Below are 26,886 nucleotides of genomic sequence, written 5' to 3'. Positions count from 1 at the left end.
GAGAATGTATGGGTAATTAATGTCAGTTTGTCCTAGGTGGAACCCTGTCCACCAATTACTTGCAATGTGAATTTGCCACATCACATCAGAACCAGTCAGATCTAACAAGCAAATCAATGAATCAAAAAAAAAAAAATCAGTGAATAGGAGTATTCATATATGCCTACTTGGTTGGAGTTCTCAGGGATCTATAGATAACTACTGAAAAGCACCTGGCAGAGAGCCAATAGGGTCTCAGTCAGTGTATCTGTGGAATGGGAGAGGAAGCAGTGTGATAGTTGTCTTTCTGTCCCCACTTTATGTGACTCATATTTTATGTCACATTGATTTAGTTGTGTGTGTTTGCACACTTACACGCACCTGTGTGCCAGGGCCATGAAGGAAATCATCCTGGTGTTTGGGAAATCTCCCGAGACTGATGAAAACTGTATTACTGTGCTTAGACGGACAGATGGGAAACGGACTCAGTCTCTGGAGAGGTCTAGGTGGTGAGTGTGTAAGGGTCTGAAAATCACTGAAGGAAGAGCCCAGACTCTAGTATGCACAAACATCCAGCATGTGGGGGTCAACCATTCTCTAAAATGATGACTCCATACAGGCCTTCGTACAGGGAACCGGGGAACTCCCTAGGATTAGTTAATTTAAAATTTCATTGGTGAGTGGTGGTGGTGGTGTGTGTGTGCGTGTTGTGTGCACAGGTGGTCAGTGGTCTGCATTCCAATGTCATGAGCATTTAACTATATGGTGAAATAAGTCTGCCCAGCACAGATGGCCCATCCTGAGATAAGCTAGTTCCCCATTCTTGTGGTTATCCCCAGGCTGTTCTTTGGGCGGGGTTTTTATGGTCTTGTTTTGGATTTGATGGTCTATCTGGAGCTGATGTCTCATGGCCTACTTTCTGAAATCAGGCCTGGTCCTTAAATGGAGACAAATGGGGTTTATGTTGTCCTTTCAAATGAAATAGGTGCAGTGGAGAAACCAAAATGCTACTCTGTAAGTAAAAAGGAAAAGTTTATTCAGAACAGGCAGGACGGCCTGTCTCTGAGGAAAGCAGTGAGAAGGGGGAGGGGTGGGGAGAGGTGAGGAGATTTCCAGGGTTTTAAAAGGAACCAGGTACTTGGGAGGAAGGAAACCTGTGACTTGTTGACTGGAGACTGAAGCCAGCACAGCCCCTGATGTGCTAACAGGCACCCAGGTGTGTCCATGGGAGAGCCGGAAGTGTCAGAGGTCAGGAGAAAGGTTCCTTTTCCTCTTCTATTTTCTCAAGTCCCTGAGGGGATGCCTTTGTCTAAATGCCAGACTTTGAGGGCAGTAACTGAAATGAAGGACAAAACCACCAGGAAAGCATGAAGAATGATAGCCAGGCTGAGACCAGAACTCCAGTAGGAGACTAAGGAGAGAGGAGAGGAGAGGAGAGGAGAGGAGAGGAGAGGAGAGGGAGAGGGGAGGGGAGAGGAGAGGGAGAGAGAGAGGGAGGGAGGGAGGGAGGGAGGGAGGCAGGTTCCTGCAGTGGGGGGAGGGAGAGGGGGAGGGGAAGTAAGGAGGTATTAGTGGCCAGTTCTGGTGAACTAAAGAGATGGTTCAGAGGTTAAAGGCGCTTCCTGAGGCCTCAGCACCCACACCCAAAGGTAGACAACTAGCTGTAACTCCAGCCCCAGGGGACCCAGTGCCCTGTCTGTCCTCCACAGAACTGCCCACCCTCAAACATGTGATAGACACATGAATCAATACAGAAAGAAAAAACCTTTTTTTAAAATGACCTAGCACAGGGACTGTGATGTCCCTGGTTACCTTGGTGACGAGGTACCCGTGAATGCCCACAGCAGTCTTAGACTTGTGAGTTAAGAGTCCAAAAAAGCATGGTAGTCTAAAGAAAGCATCATGCTGGCTAGCACGGCAAGGGTTAAGAACCTGATCCTGCAAGCTGAGATTCAAGATTGTCTTGTAGATTTAAGTAGGAATATACTTAGAATCAGCTGGAGTCCTTGTTAAAATGTATATTCTCCTATCTTGCATTCTATCGGGAAATCTGTTATAGGAAGGTGTTGGGGGAGGGAGTGGGAGTGGAGAGTGATCCTCACTTTGCAAGAGTTACCCAGAGAGAATGCGTGAGATGGCTCCAGAGAAGCGGTAACCGCTGATTCTGGAGGTGTGCGATGGGACAGATCAGACATGGGAGACAAAGGGAAAGAAGTCTGGGTGAGTTAGAGGTCGGGATGGGAGCCTCATGGTTCTCATCGTTGGCTGTGTTGGCTATGATCCTCAAGGCTTCTGGCAACCTGGCAGAAGGAAAAGTAGGTAATGTAGCCCTTAGTGAGGAGATCCTTCAGGCCTTCAGCCTGTGGCTCTACAATTAGGAGATAAAGTTGGGGATTCCTGCAAGAGGGAAAAAAGAGCCATCAAGGAGTGCCTGCCTCTATTCTCTGGATGCTAGAAGGTGTCACTGGTTACTTAGCCCTGTCTTGGGATAAAGTTCTTTCCTGAATTGTAGGAGCAATCAAGTTTGGCTTTAATCTGCTAAGGCAGTTCCCTCTGTAGAGATCGGTATCAACTGTGCTGGCTTTAAGCACTTCCGTGGCCCACTTGGCTATTTTGCAGGATCTTTATTAAGCATTGCCTCCGTCTCCCACAAATGCACACGTGATCTCCCTAAGGCTTCGCTGTAATCTCTATACGTAATATAATGTCTGTCAGCTTCCCCCAAAGTCAAAGTAAGATTTTTCAAATGTTTTGTCAGTTTAAAGCCTCTGTGCCGCTCTTCCCAATGTGCTGAACCAAAGTACAAGCCCCTCGGGAAACTGAAGAGAGCTAGAACAGTTCACCTTGACTCAGGTAAGGATGGTTCTGAGATACGCCCTGTGGCTGGTGTGGGCTGTGAGGCAGGCTGTGTTCTCACTCTGGGGCACTTTGCTACATTAGCAGATGCTGATCTGCGGGAGCAGTGAGGATATACAAGCAGCTCTTCTCTGTCCATTCCTACTTTCCTACAATGCTCCTTTACTTGTAGTTAAGAACACAGATGAACTCTGACTAGAAATGAGAACCTCAGATTCCTGTTGGCTTATAGCAGCCACACTTGGTGACTACAACTTTAGATTTTCATCTTTTGGTGGAACGCCATAAGTGAGTCCTCATTGGAGGACGCATATAAAAGCTCCATCTTCTACACATATTTACAGCTTAACCTGTAAACAAACCTCCAAGTGACACCAGTCTGGCTTTGCTAAAGAGAACACTAGATTTTAACCCACCCCCACCCCAAATCTGTCAGGAAGTAAAAGGGCTGGGCTTTGAACCTATCCTGTCTTCCATTTTTGCTTTTGTATTTGTACTATTTAGAATCTGACTTAAAACTACATTGGATATCTTATTTTACTTTATATTCTTTTGCTCCCGTGTGTCTGTACATGCGTGCCTGGGGCCCGCAAAGATCAGAAAGCATCTGGCTTTGGAACTAGAGCTACAGATGACTGTGAGCTACCATGTGGCTGCTGGGATTTGAACTCAGGACCTCTGCAAGAGCAGTCAGTGCTCTTAACCGCTGAGCCATCTCTCCAGTCTAATGGATTTATTTCTTATGGTTCTGGAGGCTGGAAGAACTATGAAAAATAGAACAAGACTGGTAATGTAGGTCTCAGGGAGGTGGTTTTGTGGTTTGGAGTTGGCCACCATCCTGTGCTTACTTGGCCATCCTTCCCACTATGTGTGAACAGTGGAGAGGGCACTGAAGAGGTGTCATCAGGTCCCACCCGACGACTCCATGAACTTCCTCAGGGGCGTGCTAGACTCAGCAGGAAAAGGAAATCTATTCCTTTTAGGCACCTATCAAATCTCTTTTTTAAAATTTTTGTTTGGATTGAAATACTGGTTTAAATATTTGATTAGTGCTCATTTCTATTTGTGATTTTCCTTTTCCATATTTATTATCTTTGGTTCTGCCCTTTCTAGAACCTTTGCTTATCATTCCTTACTAATGTGTAATGTAGTAATAATCCACATCACTTCTCGTTTTTACAGCTATTTTAACGACCTAGTGGAAATCTCTACCAGACACTTTATAATACATAGTAGAAGCTATCGTGTGTTTTAGCCCATGTATGTCATTGATTTTGAGTGGGTTTTAAATTGCATCCCTCTCCCTCTCCTTTCTCCAGTCCTTCCCATCTCCCCTCACGTTGATAGCCTCTAATTATTACACATACACAACTATGCACAAACATATAGAAATAAAGCTTGGGTTGTTTGTACGTACGGTTTCAGGGCTGACAACTTTGCACTGGATAATACGAGGGCTGGCTCATCTCTGGAGAGGCTAATTATCCTTCTCTGTAGTCATTAGTTGTCTGTAGCTCTTTGTCTAGGCGTAGGACACTGCAGAATCTCCCCCTTGCACATTAACATCACAGCTGATATTGCCACCCCATCTTGCTCACACAGCCGTCTCTAGGATAGACTATTTCACGGCAGACTTTTAGGTATTTTGGCTCATTTAGTCTTTCTGCACCTCTTCCACCGACATAGCTGTGATGCATCTATCCGTGATGTGGCTGTGAATGTACCTGTATCTGCTGGGTGGGGCTGTGCTCTCCATGATCAGTTGTGGTTCTCCGTGATGTCCCCATTTGCTGTAGAGAGGATTTTTTGATGGGGGACAGTGGCTACACTTATCCAGGAAAGGTGGCTCATTCATAAAAAGAGCCCGAGAGCGGAGGGTCTGAAACTAGACTTGTGGATTTACAGCTCATTCTCTACAAGTTTGTTAACCAGGCCTTCATATCCTTTAGTTCATAAAATGTTCTGTGGATCGTCCTCACACAGGAAGTCGGCATCCGCACAACTGCCTCTAACCCGGCTGCAGAGATGGAGCCTTCTTAGGCCCTTTATTCATGGGAACATATCATACACAGACATGCACATACACGTAATTAAAAACCAAAGCCTTAAAAAGTATGTCATCCTGTGAAATCTAGTGATCACTCAAGTTTTAAAAGTTCTGGCTATATTCTCAACAGAGAGCAGCCTCTTTGAATCCTGGCACCTGTGTTTTATACAATCCCAAGAGTAAAATCATAGGTAAATGCTACTTTGACTTTAATTAAGTGCAGATCCCTGTCCTTGTTCTGGACATGCCTGTTTTGTTTCAGAGGAAGATGATGATCTCTTTGATGACCCTCTACTAACACATTCAAGGCGCAAAGTTCCGTACCAAGTAACTCTTCACCCTGAGGTATTTTCAATGAAGGCACTACCGCTAGATCAGCCTGAACTGGGACAAAGCCCCGGATGCTGTAAAGCAGAGAGTATGCCGAGTCCTTCTTTGGCCAACTTTGTGGACTGTGACGAGTCCAACAGTGACAGTGAAGGAGAGTTAGAGACCCCGCCTTCTCTGCAGGGAGGTCTCGGCCCCACAACACTCCCACAGCAAAACGCTGATCCGGATGTGGATGTACCTCGGTGGGAAGTATTCTTCAAAAGAAAAGATGAAATCACAGATGAATGTTTGGAAAACTTACCTTCCTCCATAGAGACAGGGGGATCGCAGTCACCAAAGCGTTTCAGTGACTCACCAAAGCTGGGCAGTGACTCTGATGGAGAATCCACCCATATCTCTTCCCAGAATTCATCTCAGTCAACCCACATAACGGATCAAGGAAGCCAAGGCTGGGACAGCCAGTGTGATACCGTTTTGTTATCTTCCCAAGAGAAAAGTGGTGGGGATAGCACCTCTTTGAACAAGGATACCTACAAACCAAAACCCAAAGATAGTATTTCTGCCTCCCAAATAGAACAGAATGCACTTTGTCCACAGGATACTCACTGTGATTTGAAAAGCGGAGCTGAAGTAAATGGAGTCCCTTGTATTGAAGAACCAGACACTGTGAGTGGCAGGAAATCTTCACCTGAGAAAACATCGCTAACCAGCACACAGGCAGACTCACAGAGCTCCTCTGACTTTGAAATCCCCTCAACTCCAGAAGCTGAGCTTCCCAAGCCAGAGCATTTACAGTTCTTATATGGAAAGCTGGCAACAGGTGAGAGTATAGTGTTGAAAAAAGAAAATGTTCACTCCCAGATATTTAAATAAAACTCATTCTAGCAAGGATATCCAGTCTTTTGCTGTTGCAACACAATGACACACATAAATGTGCTGGGCAGCAGGCACAGCTGTGGGTGTGTGGCCTGGTGGGTAACACACTTGTCAGACCAACCCCTGAAAAGTGAAGTGAAGCATCTGTGTAATAAAAGAGCAAAATATTAGAAGGATGATCAAATCACCTAAAAGAGAAACAGGCTGAAAACAGTGCTGCGTGAGATGGTAGAATTAAGTCTAAACATATAATCACATGAAATACAAATGATGTAAAAAGATTTATAAAGAGTCCACGAAAAACATGGGCCAACTATGTGCTGTTGATAGACGACTCAAGCGAGAGAGAATGTGAAGGAAGTTAAAGAAAGCCAGTGTATACTATAAGAGCAGACACCGTCCCCGACAGAACGTCTGACTCGCCGAGATGTAATGGTGAGTGTCCTTGCCTAGAATGGAGGAAGCTCTGGTTCAGTCCCCAGGACTCCTTCCACAAGAGACCAAACAATACAGACACAAAACACTTAACACACTTCTCCTAGAGAACCAGTGCACACACAGGAAATCAGCAAGACAAGAACTCACCACCACCAGCAATTGGATCTGACAGACAAGAGGATTTTACTTCACAGCAGAATACATCTCTTCAAGTATACAAGAACCATTCCTCCACCAAGTACACTGTCTTGAGTCACTACAACAGTCTAGAAGAACTATAGTAAACTGACAGCAGGAGGGGAAACCAGGACCTTATGACGGCTGGAGAGCTGGCTTAGCAGTTTCGAGCACTTGTCGGATTTGTTGGAGGACCCAGCTTTGGTTCCCTACATCCACATGGTGGCTCATACAGAAAACAAAAATAAACCTTAAAAGCTACCAGCAGGCCAGGCAAGGCTGTGTTCTAGAAGCTGAGACCAGAGAGAGAGTTGGAGGTCAAGCCTGAGCAGTGTAGCAAGAGTTTGTTTACCAATGTAGTGATAGCACTGAAACTACAACAATCAGAACGTAAAAATACTTAAATGTTTAACATATATGTTCTATGAATTGTTAAACTGCCTTAAAGTACAATGCTTTTGTATTGATGTATATGGGTTAATAAAGCTTTATAAATATTTTCATAAGCACTTTGGCATGATGACATTTTATAAATCAAGGGAAAAGATGTAGGCATGCCACATAAGTTTAAAAAGTCTTCCAACTTGACAGTTAAAGCTGAATGTCACAGATTATAACTGCCACAGAACAATTATGTCAGGAATTACGGACCCAACTTACTGGGTGACAGGACTTAGAATATATGTACATATATGCCTCTGTATATATTCACTAGTGCTCAAAACTTAATTTTGTTTACTTTGAACTCAGCCACACTCAGCCCGACTTGGTTTAATAGGATATTTTATGATCCAAGGTAAGCCTTCAAAGCCTGCCTGTAGACATTGTTCTGAATGCATTTCTAACATTTTATAATTGTCATTTTCATGCCTTAGGTCTTAGGTCTGGCATGAACACTGGCTAGAACGAGGTCAAGACCTACGAATACAGTGAATTTAGGTCAATATAGCTGATCAGCTTTTACAGCTTACGTTTTGAGTACAGAACAATAGGAAATCTTTACATATGTGTTTATTCTGTGATTTAAAAACACACACACACTTCATAAAGCTTTAGTCTGTGAAAGCGCACTTTGAGGTAGGCAGGAAGGCACACAGGTTAGTTCACACAGCTAGTAAGCTCACAGCCAGCATCCAGGTGCAAGCAGCAGGGCTTCAGAGTTATCTAGGCTGTGTGAGGGAAGCTCCATACAGACAGCAGGAAAACAGGCAGGACTAACTATAGTGGCTACTTCATTCAAGAGTTACAGATTAGCAAAGGTTAAAAACGTCTAGGAATGTCACAATACATCCCAGAATCCTAAGGGCGGGCCAGCCTTTAAGAGATGTCAGTCAAATGCAAAATGGTTGCATGTACCTTATACTTGACAGTCTGGGGTTACCTGGGGAAACAACCTCCTCTGAGGAACTGTCTCTGTCCCATTGGCCCGGATTTTCTTGATGGCTAACTGATGTGGCAGGGTCTCGCTTATTAGGTACCATTACACCATTCCTGGGCGGGTGGGCTGTGTAGGAACGCCTAGCTGAGGGGAGCCTGGGAGCCAGGGAGCCAGCCAGTGAGCTGTGCTCCACAGTTCTAGCCTCTGCTGGAAAGTTCCTGTCATGATCACCTCCCAGAGCTGAGTATGTCATGAAGACACGACATACTTAGAACATGTGATTTGAGGAATCAAGGCAGAGCTGAATTGATCGCTTTGATCACAGCAACAAGGAAATACACACACCGCTGTATGGACAGCTCTCATGAGGTGAAAGCAGAAGAGGAACTGGAGGACAGTAATGGGGGAATGCTGAGAGAGAGTAATGCAGTCCATGTGTGGAACACGAGTGAAATTGGTGTGCGTTTAAAGGTCAAAGGGCATGGTGGCACAGGCCCACAACCCCAGCACTGGGAGGGAGAGGCAGGAGGACTGAAGAGTTCAAGAAAGCACTCAGGTACACAGCAAATTCAAGGCCAACCTGAGCTACAAGATACTGTCTGAAGGCCCACCCACTCCCACAGAACCTTAGGGCCATTAAATTTCTATTAGTAAGACAAAACAAAGCCACACGTTTACTAAACACAAGTCATTTTCTTCTTGCCCTCCTAAGTTTCCTTTTAACCTAAACAGTAAATAAGACCAAATATCTAGACAAACATTTTTTTTTTAATTTTTTAACCTGAGAATAATTCAAAGTGAGCTTGGTCATGGAGGGTTGCAGTGGGGGTGGAGGTATGTGTGAGAAAAACAGACCTGTGATGCTTTTAAGATTCTCAAAGAAAAACAAAAGAAATACCATTTAAAATTATATTTTTTCTTGACACATTCTGAAAGTTTTGGGTAGCAGGCATGACTGTGAACAAGTAGCCCCCGAAGGCAATATTCTGAATAACATTGTAGCTTCTCTCAAAACAGGTTAAGAGTTAGAAAGTTAAAGGAAGTACTGAGTTCTTGAATTCAGTTCATTTTACTTAAGCTTATTACAGTTATTCAAGCCTGGAGCAGTGAGCTTAGGAAACTCTTAGGATACCAAAAGCTTTGTTTATTTGCTGCATTTTGTTTCTGTCTTCACATTGGACACCACGATTAGAACTCCCAGACCCAGAAAAATGAAAGTTTTTTTCTTTATTGGGTTTTACTACACAGGGGAAGCCCCATCTAACCCCAGAGGTGATAAAAGTTCAATCAGGCCGACTTTTGGCCAAGCTAAGTTTCATCCTATCTAAAAACTCTTGTATAAAACAAGCATCAGGGCAAATAGAGCTTGCTTTTCAAGGGCATGCACAAAATACAAAAGTATTGAAATTTAGTGGGTAGGAATTAAAACTGCCTTGAGATGACAGTATGTGATGTGAATTACACTGCCATTGGGGACCTGTGCCCCTCAGGGATCTCACTCTCCTGTTCCGGAGAGAGAGAGAGACACGGTGCTGTCGTGCTCACACATGCTGAGTGGCTTACGCTGTACTCCTTTCCTGCCTGACACTCCAGTGCGTCCTCAGTCACTGTTCTGTCTGTCTGTCTGTTCACAGAAACACAGTGGCCAGCACTACAGAATTCCGAGAAGGTGATCAGAGACTTTTCTTCTGTGGGAGTAAAAACATCTTTTAAGAATTTCAGGTTTAGATACCTTTGTAATGGTATCTATTGCCTCAAAGTAAGATCAAGCTAAAAGTAAATCTTTCACATTTTTTACACCTGAAATATATCATTAAGATGCCAATGTTTTAATGTAAAAGTAGAAAATACAGTAAAAAAATTCAGTGTCACTTATTTGTCTCTGATACAAGATCAGTGAGTATTAAACAGAAACAATATAGTAAAAAAATAAAATTTATACATTTGCCTAAAGTGAGTTCTCTGTTTGAGGCAGGATAAAAGGCTCAATAATAGCTGTGGTCGACTCACTTCCAAAACTAAAGGGACGACTGTCTACTTCGACTCTCGAGTAAGCAAGTGATTTATACAGTTCACTTCCCATGTAACCACCATCTTGTTTACATGGCCTTGCAGTCCTTTTTAGAATCAATAGTAATATACTTGGCATATATCTTGAGCCATGAATTGTACATTAACATCATATAATACAATACATAGGTAATAGAAAGGAGTCCCAAATACTTTTTTCAGTTGTTAGAAGACAAACAAAACAAAAAAACAAACAACGTGAGCTCCACTTCCTGAAATTTCAGTTGAGGTAACCTCTGCACGTCTCAGCTCCACATTTGCATTGGGTTCTGACCCTTTTTCTGGCAGGGCTGTAGTCAATAGAGTCTGAAGACAGTTCTCCAGAACCTGAAAACACAGGAGAGCAACATCTGAGAACAGGGCTGGAAGATGGCTCAGCAGGAAGAGGAGCCTTGGTCTTTTAGAGGGCCAAAATTCATACCCAGCATTCCTGTCAGGCACCTCACAACTGCCTGAAACCCCAGCTTCTGGTCTCCATGGTACCCACATTCACATGGACACACATACATCTTTACCTTAAAGAGATACTTTAGTTGGGCATGATAGCACACACCTTTAATCGCAGCACTTGGGAGGCAGAGGCAGGTGGATCTCCCAATGTGAGGCCAGCCTGGTCTACACAGTGAGTCCCAGGACAGCCAGGGCTGCGTAGTGAATGCTTATTCCCAAGGAAATGAATAGTCCTGCACTTCTGTGACTATCCTGAGACACTTCAGTCTAGCCATCTTGAAAGATGGTGTGAACTAGTAAGAATGGCTGCCATGATGCCATCTACTGACAAAGTCCAATGCACAAGCACTCTTACACATCACCCAGAGCACAGCAAGGAGACATAGTAACGGCAGGAAACGCACACTGTTCATAGAAGATATTCACAGTCACAATACAGCCAACAGAATTAAGCACTGTAAAAAGCCAGATTCAAGAAGGCATAGAATTCATATGTGACTGAAATCATACTTCTAATCCTGTCATATCTTTTAGTAAAAGTTCAGAAACTGTCTATACTTTTGTTAGTGTTATGATAGGTCAAGCTTCCAAACTAGAAGTCTTGAGAAAAGTCAGGCTGCTAGGACTTGGAAGAAAGACCAAGTGCTAGCTTTAGTCTGTGGGATGGGCTCTGGGCCTTAAGCAAGATGACCCAAGCTTCCTTCCACAAGTTCTTTCAGTTTTAAAAAGATCTTTAACTGAGTACGGAATAGTGTGGTTCATCATCTCCACACTGATCCCCTCCCAGTGATTTCCTTCTTCTTCAGTGTTAGTTTGGTCTGTTATCCAAAGACTTGCCTGCATTGTCGTACTAAAGCCCACACCAGTACGATTATTCTTAAAAACCATACCTTTCATTTGATAGTCAAAAGTCAGCTCTTCTCCAGCCTTTATGGTTCTTGTGGAGAACAATGCTATCCTGGGAAGCCGAGTATCAAGGTTATCGATGAAAACACTAAACACCTGAAGATTTGGGTCACACTAAAAAAGAAAAATAAAACCTGTTCAAGTAAAACCGCCAGAGAGGTACCTTCTATGTTCCCTATACAATTGCTAACTGCCCACATGACCATTTTAAGTTGTCCTACAAACTGCACACACACTCAAAATACAGTGTTCATATATAAGAAGATGTTAATCATCCATACAAGAAGTCAGATATCCAATATGTTGCTTCCACAATTAATGAGATTTTGTCTCAGCTTTTTTTTTCCCCTGGAGAATCTTAATCCAATTTCCATTTATAACACGGGCATTTCGCTTTTAACTATTTTAATAAGGTGTGTGTGTGTGTGTGTGTACACATACATACTTTAAATAATTAGAGTAATTTTTGGTTTTGGAGATGGTTTCTCTGTGTACCCCTTGTGCTACCCTGGAACTCATTCTGTTGAGACCAGGCTGGTCTCAAACTCAGAGAGACACCTGCCTCTGCCTCTCAAGTGCTGGGATTAAGGGCAGGCCACGGCCACCATGGCCGCCACCACCACCACCACCACCACCACCACCACCACCACCACCTCCACCACCTGGCTAGAGTAATCATTTTAGAGTAAAACCAGCAGCCCGGAACTCAGGTTTGAGACTGTATGACTTCAGTACTTGAACTCTTACTGGGAGTTGTTCAGCAACACTAAACTACGAACATTCCAGAAGCTCTAAGGAGTCGTGTCAGCTAGGGTGGTGTCTGCCGAGCAGCAGAGCTGGCCTTCTACATTTCAAGGGTCCCACATCTGGACTCAACCAATTACAGAGTCAACTAACTATCAAGTATTCATTGAAAAGAAAATCACCCCAGAGTCCTGACCATGTACAGACTGAGTATTCGTGTCCTTATTCGTAAACAATGCAGTATAACTTTCTATCAGGCATTAGAAGTAATCTACAGATGATTTAAACTGTAAAGAGGATATGTGGGCTATTATGTCTCAAATTTAACATAAGGAACTTGTAAGAATGTTGATCTCTGCAGGAGGCCCTGGAACTAATCCCCTGGAATACAAAAGAATGGCTAAATCTCAAATTTGTCATTAAGAAGAAATTATTTAAAAGAACCAAAGAGGGAGTCCTAACGGTCTCTCCATTTCACTGTGATTCACACACAGCTTGGAAGCGATCTACCAGACAGTTTAACTTGGCTCCATCTACTCCAATCGGCTCTGGGACCTACCCTCTAAGCTATATTCCATCATCTGTCATGCGGTATAAAATGATGATGCTAACAACCTCCTGGCCTTACTGTACTTAAATGATGAAACTATGCGGTATGAAATTGGAGTTCCACTGTGCCAATTTCATTTTGACAATTACTCTAATTACACACACTCTACACACACACACGATCTTTAAAAAGACTGCAGATCTAAGTTTTTCAAACGGAAATAACCATAAATGCTTGAATGATCTAGAAATCTTCAATTTTACTTTAAAATGTTAACATAATGACATTAAAAACAAAATCAAACGAACAAAAAACCCTGTTACCTTTAAGCTGTATCTATGGGAGGATTGTCCAAGATCCTCAGTAGATGCCTGAAACTGCCCAGAGTACCAAACCCCATATATTCTAGGGTTTTGCTCTATGCATATATACTTATAGTAATTTAACTTTACTTCAGACACAGTAAGAGATTAACAACTAACAAAACTGAATAAACTATGAAAATATCTTACTGTACGTTCGTTTGCCTTGTGGCTTACAGGAAACAGGCTGGCAAGCCAGCACTACTAGTCCCATGCTCCTGGGCAGTCGCTGAGTAAAGCAGGGGGTTCTTGAACACATGTAACACTCTGACGGCCAACCTGCTAGTCCAGAGGCTTGGTAAGTCACTGTCAGGTAGCATGTATAGTGTATTCACTAGAGATGGAGCATGTCTACACACAGGAGACTTCCACTCCTCAGCAGAAGAGCAAACAACTTAAAACTTAGAATGAATTATTTCTAGAAACTTCCACTGGATATTTTTGGACCACAGCTAACTTGGTAACTGAAACTGTGGAAAGTAAAATGTGGGTGAGGTGAATGAGTATGACAAATTTAAATGTTTGCATTAACTCTGTTAAGATAACTTTTGTTAATATTCTTAAAACATTTTACTTAACTCCCTTGCCTGTTAATCTTCTCCTTCTGCTATAAAGTTATCTATTTATCCTGCAAAGTTACTGGAAAGTTTAAATGAACTGAGTTACAAAGACTGTTATAGAACATAGTAATTGTCAAACATCTCAATATGTATGTCCATATTACAGCAATAATAGCATGATTTAACAGAAGCCCTTATACTAAAATACTATGAATGGCTGTGTAAAAGTGATTATCCTTCAGTTAAGGGAAAAAAAATCATCTAAACAACACTAATTTGAACTGTCTTATCTCTAAGTGTTCCTTACACTATGATTCACAAAATGAGACACATTTCCATATCGAGCTGCATCCACTGTGAACTCATCAGACTCATAGTCCAGATCAAAAAGGTAGGTGATCCCTTTGTTGTCATAGAGCTGTCCCCGTCTCTCAGCCTCTTCACTGGTGATCACCTAAGAGAAACAAAACAACAGAACAAAACAGGGCAACTGTAGCTTTACAATGTTCTCTATTTATGCAGGATCTCTCCAACTTCTGGACTCAAAAGATCTTTCTACCCCAGCCTCTCATGTAGGAATGCAGCTGACACTGTTCTGCAAAACCATACATAGTGTGCAGTACTGTGGAACCAAAGAATCATTAAGCTATTAACACGGATACAAATATTTAAAAAGAAATTCAAGTTTCTTTTTATCTATCTACCTTATTTATCTATTGATTATTTAACCATTTAAATAAAAGATATAGGGGAAAAGTATTAAAAATTAGGGAAAGTGATAGGATAAGAGATTAAATGTACAATTTGAGGTAAGCTGAAACATTGTACTACATTATAATCAGGCTGTGGGAGAAGCTATCCACCTAAGCTATACAGGACAGAGATGACAGAGAGGACTAGAACCACCTTACCAAGGGTCATATGCTCGAGAGCACTGGTTCTCAACCATCCTAATGCTGCAACCCTTTAATACTGCTCCTCATGATGTGGTGACCCCCAACCATAAAATCATTTTTGCTGCTACTAATTTTGCTACTGTTACGAATTGTAGTGTAAATATGTAACGTACAGGATATTTGATATACAACCCATGAAAGGTTTGCACAACTCCTACGGGGGTAACAACCCACAGGTTGAGAACCTCTCTCTAAAGGTATATTGTTCCTATCTGTGAACTAGAACAAATGGAAACTGGTTATCTAAGAGACAGATAGTGTGTATGTTTAGTATGCAATGAACTATTTGGAAAAGATAGTCAGGAAATGCTTCAGCTCAAAAGACCTAATTGGGGGGGCGGGGGGAGAACATGGCGGGCAGGGCTGGCTAGGCTCCATCCCATCACTGCGGTATCTGCAGTTCTGTTCTTCTGAGTACAGCTTGATTATTAGGTCAGCCGAAGACTCCAGCAGTGGTTAAGTGAAACGTATCAACTAAATCTGGGTGCTGTAGTTAAACTAAGTCTCTGTGCCTCGGTTTCTTCATTTAAATTAATGAAGGTAACTGTTCTTTCAGAGTTGAAGATTAGAAAGTTAATGTACTAGGATGCTTAGTTGTGTCCCATGATGAGTACTACTTTAATATTTATGCATGTAATATTTGTCAAAGTAAACATGCTAGTATTTGGTAATCAGAGAATGGTCTGCAGCTTTAAGTGGCCAGAGTTTAGGTTAGTGTTTTTTGATACAGTAAGTGCTTTTACACATATTTCACAATACCCATAATGAATGTTTTACTTAGTAACACCTATCATGTTGATACAAAATAGGAAAAGAAATTTAGTCATATTGGGCCAAATAAGGAAATAAATGTAACTTCAAAGTTTCAATGTCAGCATGTATGTAGGTAACATGTATGACTTCCTCCTTAGGACTTTTATGAAATATGGTTGTTATATTTTAAATTTTTATTTTAAATAAAAATATATATGCTTTGGTCAGTGGCTATGAATGATAACTATTAACTTATATTATCTATTTGCTCATATAAAGTTTTATATTTCTATGCCAATGAAACTTTCTCCTAAACCCAAAAATGAATTTCTACATATCTGCAAATGATAACATCAAAATATATCAAGTATTTACATTAATAAGTTAGAAAGTATAAAGCTCATATGCATGGGATGAATTTAATGTACCTCTCCAACATATTCCATGACAAAACTCATCCTTTTAATCTTCACAAGGGTTTTTACACCCCAGCCACAGCCATTGCTAGTTCTAAAGATGCACAGGGAATACTGTGTGCCTTTCTGTACAATCCTATTGGGACAATCAGGTCCACATCGGCACCTTGAGTTGCATTCATAGATGGGAGTGCCTGGTTGGATTTTAATTTGTCGGTTCTTATTATAAGCCAAAACAACTCCAGCTTCAGCAGGACAACACTTTTCAAAGAAGCAGTTTGTACACGAACACCCAAAGGTAGCTTCACTGTTTAAGGTGATCCCAGGAGCTGGCCTGTATTCATTGATGTAGTAGAAGTCTGAAGGTGGGCCCTCTAAGTCAACAGTATTTTCAACAAATATCATCCCTTTGTGGTTCTTTCTTCTGTTGAGGTAATCTTGCCATCTCTGCAGAGCTATTCTTTGCCTAGCTTTCTGTACAATATACTCAGCAACTGCAGGTTGCAAGGATTTGTTATTGTCTTTTGAAGTGATGGCCTTGCGTTTCCTTCCCTGGGATAAGTAAGTATTCTTGTCGTCAGAGAACTGCTGCAGGAGCTGTGGGCACCTGAGGTTCCACAAGGGCTCCCAGGTGTTTGTAGAGTCTGGCCATCCTTTCCACTTTACAAGATAATATTCCACACCCTTAAAATAGAAGAGAAAACACAGATCAGACTACCACAGTCTCCATAATGGCACTGCTCTTAGTTCAAACTGCACAGAGTCAAGTTTCTAAGAGAAAGCAGGAGTCATACAAAACAAACTTTCGTATGCTATGTGAAACACATAATTTAGTGAACTTTAACAACGGACAACAGGCCAACGAGTCCTATCCAGGGAAAGACAAAGGCACTGATAAAAACCATAACTGTTTTACCAAATAGTATTAGGTCAAACAAAGTATTTCCCTGCTCATGGAACAGGCGGCCCCAGAGAGAGCAAGCATTAGGCTAGGCGCTCAGAGCTAGCACAGCTGCACGCACTCTCTAAAGCCTCTAAGTTGGTAAGTTCTCGGGCTTGGAAACTTACACCCTCACTACCATGGCCAGGCATCCCTTAGGTGCTCTGAAGATAAGCTGGGTAAGCCACTGCTAGCCACAGGTAGCCAATGAGAACCTGCAGTGTGGTTACTCTCAAATGAGAGACTTTGTATAAATATTGCACTGAATTTCGAGAAAGTAGACTGGGGTGGGGGAGACAAAATATCTTTACCTTTAAAAATGACTGTATGTTGAAATATTTTACAGATACTGAATCAATTACTGAAACCAATTACTGCCATGTATGTGGTTACCAAGAAATGAGCATTGCAATGCACATCATGTTTCTACAAGTCACCAATATTCCAGTGAGAAGCTATGAGTAGCTTCAGTAGCAGGTATGAAGGACAGCAATGATCCACTTTTTATCTCCTAGTTACTGGCCATCATGGTTTCTGAAAATCCTTTGTACACAGTGGCTTTCCTTAAGGTTAGCAGATGCCATTGCTAAGGGCCTTATTTAAAAGGAGTTCATATACATGAGTAGATTCTAAAGTGATGCCTTTCAATAATTAGTCCTTCATCGTAGAATAGCTAGCACACATCCACAGGCCCCAAATTAAAGCCCAGAAATGTTCTTGAAATATCAAAGTATGTGGGGGTTGGGGAAGGGCGTGCTCAGTGGTTAAACGCACTGGCTGTTCTTCTAGAACCTGGGTTCAATTTTCAGCAACCACACAGCAGTTCACAATTGAAACTGGGTTGCAACACCCTCACATAGACACATGCAGGCAAAGCACCACTGCACAGGAGATAAGTATCAGAGTGACTGAGCACCACTTGCTGTTTCTAGGTCTTTTTAACATGACATCTATTCCTGTGTATGTTCCTGTGTGGGTGCTTGTGCACCGGCACCCGAGTGCAAGCTGAGGATGACACGCAGTTCTCTACTTTCACCAGTGGGTCTCAAGGATTAAACCATCCACCTTGGTGGCAGGGGCCTCTACCCATGCTGCCATCCAGCTGGTGGCTGTTTTCTGCCCCTGCCCAGCACACACAGTACTGAAGCTTAACCTCCGGAAGGACCTGACACATGCCAGCCAAGCATTCACACTGAGTTACAGCCCCAACCATAAGTCATGACTTGAGAATAAATGCCCTACGGGGTTTGGCATATTGCCAAGGTACAAACTGGGTTCAAATAGTTGCACAGGGGGCTGGAGAAATGGCTCTGCAGTTAAGAGCTGGCTGCTCTTCCAGAGGACTCAGGCTCAATTCCTAGCACCCACACGGCAGCTCACAACCGTCTGTAACTCCAGTTCCAGAGGATCTGACATCCTCGCACAGCATACATGCAGGCAAAACACCACTGCACATGAAATAACAATAAACAAACAATAGTTGCACACCCACTAGTGAACTTAATTTATTGTCATTATCAATACCTTAATGCTTATTATGTCCTACTTGCCCATCAGTAATTCTTAAGAATTGAAAAACTCAATTTCATTTTGGAAACTGTCCATAATATATTGGTTTTTTTTTCTGTTAAATGTGTTTAAGATGTGAAGATATGTAGCATACACATTATATTTACATAAGTATGTGTGTATGGTCACTCCAGAGAGGAGAAATGGAAAGTCAAGATATACAGCAGTCACTCGAGAGAGGAGAAATGGAAAGTTAAGATATACAGCAAAGTGTGTCAAACTGGGCCTCACTAAGGCTGAGGACTTCTTCCTCTAGTCAGGCAATGATAATTTGGAACTGTTGGTACCAGATCTACTTACACCTCAGTACATATGAGAGCTAACTGGCATTGTCTGAACTCACCTATTCCCCATAATGCTTCAATTTTGACTTTTGACCCCAGAGGAAGGCAATGAAAGACTGGTTCTTTTACCTCAGAAAACAGTAAAAGACAGGTGCTGGCAACAAGTTCATGATTAAGTCACCGCCTGAATGAAACTTAAAACACCACTGAAGCTCACTGCCTGGATGATTCCCTGAACTGGTTTATCTTGGATAAGGCACTTGTATTTAAAATGACCAAGGCTGATACATTATCACATTGGTAACTACTCAATTTCTGTACAGTAAATATAATACTTATTTATACTATACAAAATTGATAAACATAAGGATACAGGATTGATTTTGACAGTTTGGAAATTTTTTTCCTCTGGTTTGTAGTCTTATTTTAGAAGCATATTTTGTTTTTAAAATCTAAAAAAGAGATTTCTCTTTTTGAAAAATAATATTACTTTATAAATACCACTGACTTATAAGGCAAATTTAACTAATTCAGTAACCTACAATTCCAAATAAAAGCTAAAAATCTTTTTGGCTTTTATCAGACATATGTGGTTTGATGAATTACAAGGGGTAAAATCCCTTTGGGAGAAAAGGCAGTATGTGAAATAAACATCAATCCTTCCATTTCAATATTAAATGCCAAAATAACCTAACAATACTATTAAAACAGAAAGAAGGAAATCTGTAAATCACATAATTTTTAAAAAGTACAGAGGAAAGTAAAAAAAAAAACTATACTGTCAAAGACTGACAGGATATTTTTATGTATGACATAATAGGCTTGATAAAAGCAAAACCTGTGGCTTATAAGGAAGCAGCAAAAAAACAAAAGAGAAAAGAAACCAGAGTTGAGAGAATGGGTGTGTCTAGTTTTCAGGTGAGAATGTTAAAAACAATGCTAATGCCAACGAGTACTGGGGAAGACCTTCGGCACTGTGCTGGACTTTACGTTGGCTACTACGATACTTCTGACAATTCTTAGAATCCATGGTGTGTGACGCTTCAATATAAGTGCACTACACTCCACTTTATACTCTAACTACCAAGACAACTCAGTCTTCTGTCCTCAGGTAACCTGGCTCTACAGCAGTAGCCACAAAACATTCCTTAGGGGTCAATGTATGATTTTCTCTGTATTTTTGTTCTTTTTCTACTTTCTTTACGGCCATAGCTTCTTGGTCACTTTTTATTAGATACTTATTGGATACTTGTTTCTCTTTTTGAGAATCTGAGAAACACTATAAAGCCATATGCCATACAGGCAACTCTTTGGGTAACTCCAGGTTACTGAAATTCCAGCTCTAAGACTTTCTGGGCAATCTTCCCACCTCCCTGATGATATAATAGTTATATGCTGATGGTTTCCAAACATTACCTGCTGCTCATAATCTATAGCCTCCTGACGGCCATGATCGATGCTCGTCTTTTCCTAAACAGCTCTGTCTGGATGACTCATCAGAGAACTCTTATCTACCTAGGGACAAAACTGAGAAGCAGGTGGGCAATCTTAAGTCTTTCTCTCTAGTCTATCATCACGGTTCACTTGAGATGGGCTTCTTCCTACCCATCTCTAATGCAAAAGATTAGTCACTTCTGGCGACACCTTCTTATCTGGATCATCATACTAATCTTCCAGATGGCTTCCTGACTCCAATCTGATAATTCTCCACTCTGTGCTCCATGATGAAGGCATAAGGTTTATTTTATAAAAACAAAAACCCACAGAACCACTTACTGCTCTATTGTGTTTTGCTTGCAAATTGTTACAAATTCCTCTGTGTTGCTACCTACACAGAGGTTCATCCTTCCATTTATAACAAAGCTATTCTTATTCTGGTTGTTGGGGCAGGGTGACATCAGAGTAGAATGCTTGCCCAACATATCCAAGGCCCTGGGTTCCATTCCCAGCAACACAAAACAATTCCAAATTCTTCCTCAGTAGGGTGTAGTGGCTCACATGCATAGTCTCAGCTACTCCAGAGATAAAGGTGTGGGGATTATTGGAGCTCACAGGTTCCAGCCTAGGCAATGCAACATCTTTTTTTTAAAAAAAAAAAAAAAAAAAAAAAAGGTCAGGGCAGGAGGATGCCTTAGCAGGTAAAGGTACACCTACTCCAGGCCTGACAACCTGAGTTTGATTTCCAGTCCCCACATGATGCAAGGAGAGAACCAACTCAAAGTTGTCCTCTGAACCCTACATACTGTAACTCTAGCTTTGGAAGGATAGATAGGCAGAATGTGGGAGCCCAATGGCCAGTCAACATAACCTGAATGGAATGCATGTGGCTCAGTGAGAGATCCTGTCACTGTCACACACACACACACACACACACACACACACACACACACACACACACGAGATATAAATATATGAAAAGTATTTTTAGAATGAGCTAAGTATCTGAATAATGAGTTCACCACAACAGACACAAATGTCCAGTAGGAGAATGATAAAAAGATGTTGGACACCATTAACTTCCAGAAAAGTGTAAATAAAGCCACAATGAGATGCATTTCCCAGGACAATCGCTACAGAGAAACTAAATCTCATCCCCTGCTGGTGTGGAAGCAAAGGATGCAGCTCTGGAAAAGGATGGCAGGTCCCGAAAGAGTTAAACGAAAACATCACAGGACCTAGCAACTCCACACCAAGAGAAATGAAGCCTTGTCCGCACAGAAGCTTGCATTTGAGCATCGGATCAGCCTTGTTTCTACAGCCCAGATGGAAACAACTCAGATCTGTCTGTCCCAGATGCATGTGATGCCTCAACACAACTGAACGTATCTGGCACAGAAAGGGAAGCAGCATGATCTTACACGACCAAAGACATAAGCCTTAAAACATTATTCCAGGCCAGACACACACCTTTAATCCCAGCACTCTGAAACCAGAGGCAGGTGATCTCTGTGAGTTCGAGCCAGCCTGATCTACAGAGTGACTTCTAGGATAGCAAAGGCTACCCAGAGAAACCATGTCTTAAAAAACAAAAGAAAAAAAATTATTTCAAGAGTGAGTCCAGTGGTGCAGACTTGTAATCTCAGCTCTTCAGATGGCTAAAACAAGGGGGATTCCGAGTTCAAGACTTTTCTGGGATTTGAAGTGAATTCAAGGCCAACCTGGGCTACTTTAGCAAGGCTTCATTTCAAAATGAAAAATGAAGGTCTAGGGAATATAACTCAGTGTGGTAGGGTACTTACCCAGTACATGCTCCATCACTCGAACTCGAAGTAAGTGAAGCCAGTAACTAAGAAGCAGGTATCGTTCTCCATATACAAAGAGGAGGACAGGGCTGGGATGGATCACTGGAACAACACTTGCTCCAGAAACATGAGGACCCAGTTCTAGTCCCAGAGGTCATGAAAAGCCAGGGAAAACTGCATGCACCTGTAATCCCAGTGCTGCTGGAGGCAGAGACAGGAGGACTGCTGAGACCTGCTGTCTACCAGCCTAGCTCTGGGTTCAGCTAGAGACCAGGTCTCAAAGCAATCAGGCAGAGAATGACAAAGCAGGATAGCAGAGGTCCTTCTCTGGAACACAGAGCTGGAGGAGAGTGGAGGAGAGGAAGAGAGTGGGGATGGGAGGTTCCCACAACTCTACAGAAACATAAAATAGATTTAGCAGTTTCTTAGGGTGAGTAATTGAAATTTGGCCAGCAATGGTTAGGTCTGGAGATTCTGTTTAGAGTAATGAGAGTATGCTCTAAAATTGACTGACTGTGAGTATACCAAGATTTGTGTAGCCCAGGCTGGCCTCGAACTCGTGATCCTCCTGCCTCTGCCTCCTTCAGCAAATCCTACCGGCATGCGCCACCACAACCGGCGTATACCAAGATTTGAACTGTACACTTTAAAGCAAATTATATCTCAATAATATGTTATTTTTTTTAAATGAATTAGAAGGAAAATGTAAGAAATAGCTGTGCAAGTAGAGAAGGGAGGCCAAAGGAAGATAGCCAAAGGTCAGGGAAGATGTAAATATAGTTTATTGACTGTCCTAAACGAGTGAGAAAAGAGCTTAGTATTAAAAAGACAATAAGCTGGAAGTATACATTATACAAATAATCCCAGCACTGAAGAGGCTAGAACACCATGACTGTGAGTTCAAGGCCAGCCTGGGACTAAATAGAAAGCCCTTGTCTAAATTAATTAAACAGAAACCACAGGTTTAGGCAAAGTCTGGGGAAGGAGACAGTGAGAAAAGGGTGATATCTTTGAGAGACTGAAGACAGATAATGATGGATGGATAGGTAGATAAGATAGAAAGATAGATAGATAGATAGATAGATAGATAGACAGACAGACAGACAGACAGACAGACAGAAAGAAAGAAAGAAAGAAAGAAGACAGATAACTAGTGATGGAGGTGAACCGAATGTTAAAGGCTTACATTCAAGGAGGGCAGGGATGCCTTCTGCTGACATGAGAAAGTAAGGGGAGAGGAGATCCAAAATAGTAACAGACATTGGGAAAACCACTGACACAAATAAGAAAACAGAGCAATAGGGGAAAAGCCTGTCAAGTAGAAATGAGCAATATGAGAATAGGAGAAATTTGGGGTTTTGCTGTGTGTGTGTGTGTGTGTGTGTGTGTGTGTGTGTACTGAGGGCATTATTGGGGCTTTGTACTTGTTGGGCTCTAATACTGAGCTGTAGTTTCTTTTAAAATCTTTTTAAAAAATAAATTTTAAAGAGTCTAGGTTGCCCAAGATGGGCTTGAACTTGTGAGCCTCCTGTTTGAGCCTTACTAGTAGCTGGGATTCCAGGCCCAGCAGGTCCAGCAGGTGCAGCTTAGACGTATATTTTAATGGAGTTAATGCACATGATCAGATGATGATCTCAGCTGGACTGCTCAGCCTAGGGCCTATAAACCAAGAGGGCACACAGTTAGGCTCTATTCAAAGCAGGATGCTCAGGGTTGGGAGAGATGCTGGACCAAGAGCTCTGTGCCGGGGAGGCCATGTTAGTTACTACAGGAAGACAGCATTTCAAAGAAGAAATGGACTTAAATGAAGGTCTCAGCAAAGATGAAAAAAAAAATCACCTAATCTAAATAGGACTCTTGATTATTTGTCTGCAAGAACTGAGATTAATGGCCAGATCTCGGAGGAAGGCTACACGTAAATGGATTATGAATAATATAATGACAGGGTTTAGATAAAATAGCTTCTTAGAACAACTCATTTGCTCAAACTGTAAGCAACGAAACAATGGCTTAAAATGCCCATGAAAGTTAGCCCGTTTTATCAAACCTACAGCACACAGAGTCTGACAGGATGGCAGGAGACACATGCTGCTGCCTCTGGAGGACATTCGATAATTCTACAGTTGGCTTGAGACCTGGGCTCCTCCCAGGTGCTGCGGGAACTATGATCCAGGAACAACATGAATTACAGGACAAGCCAATCTGACACGACACATTTGCTCTGGTCATCCATATGGGAACAGTCAAGAGTTGGATGCAGAAGGATATCAACACCCTAAATATTCTAATGCAAGAGCATTGACGCTTCAGGATCCCCTCAGTTGACCAAACCGATGACAGTGCACACAAGTCTATGACTTACAGCCTTAAACATTAAGAAGAACTCTGCTTATTTTGAGGCTCTTTTTATGTTAAAGAAATAGGAAACACTGCAGTGTGAACAGGTCTCTGCCCAGGGGCTAGACGTTGCCTTACCTTTACTACCTTGTAGTCACACAAGTACTCCACCTCATAATTGTTTAGATTCCTTTTGGTGATTCCAATCGATTTACATGTGAGCTTTTCTTTTCTACATAATTCCTGGAGAGTATCAAGTGAAACTAGGCAAGGCACACACCAGGCTACAATAAGAAAATAGAATTCTTTACCAATAAAATAGCTACTAGGCTGAAACAAAAACTTAAAACCCTCTCAGCTGACAATTTTATAGTCTAGGAACGCATATGACAAGAAGCTATGTATGTCTAAGAAAAAAGTTACAGGGTAAAGAACTGGTTTTGGTGAATTGGTTTACTTTCCGGTGCACATCTATCCCACTTGTAACCAAAATGCCTAACTCTTGCTTAACTACTTAAAATATTTCACGTCTAAACTTTCTTAGGGTTACATATAAATGCGAAGGTAAAAAGTAATTTTTTTTACTGTTTTATTTTATTCTACACAGGTTATAACTGTTCTAATAAACAGCTAAGACACATTGTTAGAGATATATCTAAAATATATTCTAAAATGGTCACGCAGATGGTAAGAATTTAAGTCTGAAATATAGTTTTATAGTTAAAATCCATATCCTACCTTTCCCATTTTGGAAAACGGCAGAAATTTTAGCTTCATTTATTTTGCGCATGGGGAAGTATATTTTCAACATGCATAAACCAGAGAATTCTACTTGAAATAGAAGACATAGTGAGTGTTGTAATACTCATTCCCTACAGTTTTCAAGCCAGCAGTTACACAACCCAATGGAAATAATCCATAAGCCAGACTTGAAAATCAGACATACTAACACAATAACCGTACAGAGGTCAGAAATGAACTGTATTCCATCCTAAATTTAAAAATATAATTACGCAGCTGATGTCTAGGAAAATGTAACAAACTTCACTATATGGCTAATATCAGGATCAATACGAGATGATCAAGAGTCCTCCGTTCTACCCGTTGGTGGGCCACCTAGCTACACAACTTCCAGAAGGTCTCAATCTTTTTGTGTGTAGGACTCACTGAAAAAAAGTGAGGTTTGTTGAAAACAGAGGTGACCAAAGAAAATGTATCTGTAACTTATCAAGTTGTATTTAGGAGTTCTCCAAAGGGGTGGGCAAAAACGTTTTGAGGTAAATTTTCAGGAAGGGACAACATAACTGCTCTAATTTTCCCACAGTCCTTCCTCACCTCCGCAAGGAAGGGCTTCATTGTCAGAAACCATTAAACATAGCTTCAGCACTCCAGTCAGTGCAAATAACTCCTATTTCTGGCACTTGCAAAAGGCAAAGACTTTCCCTCAAATTTGCCAGAAAACATCAATTTGCTTAGGTGTGGGTTTGGGGGCAAGAAAGCTGTAAAAACATCTCATAAATCGCTTCTAAAAATCTTCAGGCTGTTTTGTCTAATGCTAATCTCCTTATGCTAATCGTCTGCAAAGAAGAGTCCTCTCCTTTATGTAACCAAGGTGTTAGCTGTTTTTTTTTAATTCTTGCCCCTAGCCAAGAATCCAAAAACACAACCCTATAATGGAGGGTGGTGTTGAATATGATCACCGTAATATTCGTGTGAAAACGTCATAACGAAGCGTTATGTGTAATTACAACGCACCTCCCCTCGCAACAGAAATGCTACATCTTTGAGCATCTCGGAATATTAAAAATAAAAAAATCCCGCTTATAAAAATCGTTCTACCACCCCACCCCCACATTGCGCTTCAAGGAAGCAGAGTTACGGGAATAATAAAGTGTCACCATCTGAGTGGAGCGGAGGGAAGAGCTGGAGAACAGCCTTTTCATTCCACAAGGCTTTTGCGAGACCCAGACTTTCAAAGGGCGCGCGCGACTCGAGCGTACGCACGCGCAGTGCGTGCCCCCGGCTTCAGCATCCACATAAATAACCTGCAAGTTCCAGGCAGCCCCCAAAGTTTCCAGGAGCTCAGGGTTGTGTCTGCAGACGCCTCACAGCGATGCCAGGCCCGCTCGAACGCAGGCACCAAGGGTCCCCTTTCTCCAGCACCGCACCTCAGCCCCGCTACCCCACCCCACCCCCGGCTCGGAGGTGGCGACCACTACCGCGGCAGCGCGTGTGCTTTCCTGCTCACCCTTGAATGAGGCACCTCGTGCACACTCGCCGCCAAAGACCGCGGCCCGCGGAGCTCTGGACCTCGCTCGGTTGGAGCCGGCGCGTCTCCCGCCCGCAGACGACCGCGAGCGTCGCGCCGTCACGGTGTCCGCGCGGCAGCGTCTCGTCGTTCGCCTGGGTTTGGGCCTCTGGGGCGGACCTGGAGCCCGGTGACACCGCGCTCTGGCCTCACCGCTCCGTGCCTTGGCCCTGGCCGCCGCCATCTTGCGGAGCTTTCATTCAAACTGGCGCGGTCAGCCCGAATAACTCAGCTGGCCGGACGCCCCGCCCCGGCCCGCGAGGGACTCCGGAGCTGGGAGGCTGTAAGTAGCGAGGCGTTCTGACGTCAGTGGAGGCCGACCCCTGCCGTGGTAGCCACTGCGCCTGCGCCGCACGGT

At 42.4% G+C, this 26,886-nt stretch overlaps 2 protein-coding genes across 8 annotated transcripts in view; one reads left to right on the top strand and one right to left on the bottom strand.

Annotated features, from left to right (window-relative positions):
• Dclre1c (DNA cross-link repair 1C) overlaps nt 1-7,209 on the top strand; it is a 33,381-nt gene extending 26,172 nt beyond the window's left edge. For 2 of the 3 annotated variants that reach the window (XR_015640643.1, XM_087589888.1), the window contains 2 exons: nt 2,738-2,832; nt 5,145-7,209. Coding sequence is in view for 2 of the 3 variants with exons in the window: in XM_087589888.1 (XP_087446014.1) it covers nt 2,738-2,832; nt 5,145-6,085 (1,036 nt within the window). In the remaining variant the exon portion in view is untranslated. The remainder of the gene's footprint in view (nt 1-2,737; nt 2,833-5,144) is intronic. The other variant, NM_147145.2, reaches the window with a different exon arrangement.
• Suv39h2 (SUV39H2 histone lysine methyltransferase) lies at nt 6,724-26,787 on the bottom strand. Of its 5 annotated transcripts, none has more exons than XM_087591276.1 (7): nt 26,469-26,787; nt 24,959-25,048; nt 24,359-24,504; nt 15,861-16,532; nt 14,031-14,177; nt 11,492-11,621; nt 6,724-10,478 (listed from the first exon to the last, which is right to left on the bottom strand). In XM_087591276.1, the coding sequence occupies exons 1-7, from the start codon at nt 26,710-26,712 to the stop codon at nt 10,372-10,374; spliced, it is 1,536 nt and encodes a 511-aa protein (XP_087447402.1). In that variant the 5' UTR covers nt 26,713-26,787; the 3' UTR covers nt 6,724-10,371. The 5 variants fall into 5 exon arrangements, with proteins under 5 accessions (XP_087447402.1, XP_087447403.1, NP_001102353.1 ...); XM_087591277.1 differs by lacking the exon at nt 26,469-26,787 and adding an exon at nt 25,556-25,903; NM_001108883.1 differs by lacking the exon at nt 24,959-25,048 and having other exon boundaries at nt 7,705-10,478; nt 26,469-26,731.
• Between the last annotated feature and the right edge of the window lie 99 nt (nt 26,788-26,886).

The sequence above is a fragment of the Rattus norvegicus genome, chromosome 17 (assembly GCF_021556685.1).
Source record: "Rattus norvegicus strain SHRSP/BbbUtx chromosome 17, alternate assembly SHRSP_T2T, whole genome shotgun sequence".
NCBI classification, from domain to species: domain Eukaryota; kingdom Metazoa; phylum Chordata; class Mammalia; order Rodentia; family Muridae; genus Rattus; species Rattus norvegicus.
Note: the sequence above shows the minus strand (reverse complement) of the source record. Positions and strands in the feature narration are given on the sequence as shown.

Bases quoted from the DNA above. Each gene is read 5' to 3' on its own strand.
- Suv39h2 (XM_087591276.1), bottom strand. From the start codon at position 26,712: ATGGCGGCGGCCAGGGCCAAGGCACGGAGCGGTGAGGCCAGAGCGCGG. The intron at 11,622-14,030 runs GTAAGGAACACT...TTTCTTTTTTAG, and splicing joins CTCATTTTGTGAATCATAGT to TGTGACCCAAATCTTCAGGT. The intron at 10,479-11,491 runs GTATGGTTTTTA...CTGTGTTTTCAG, and splicing joins TTTTGACTATCAAATGAAAG to GTTCTGGAGAACTGTCTTCA.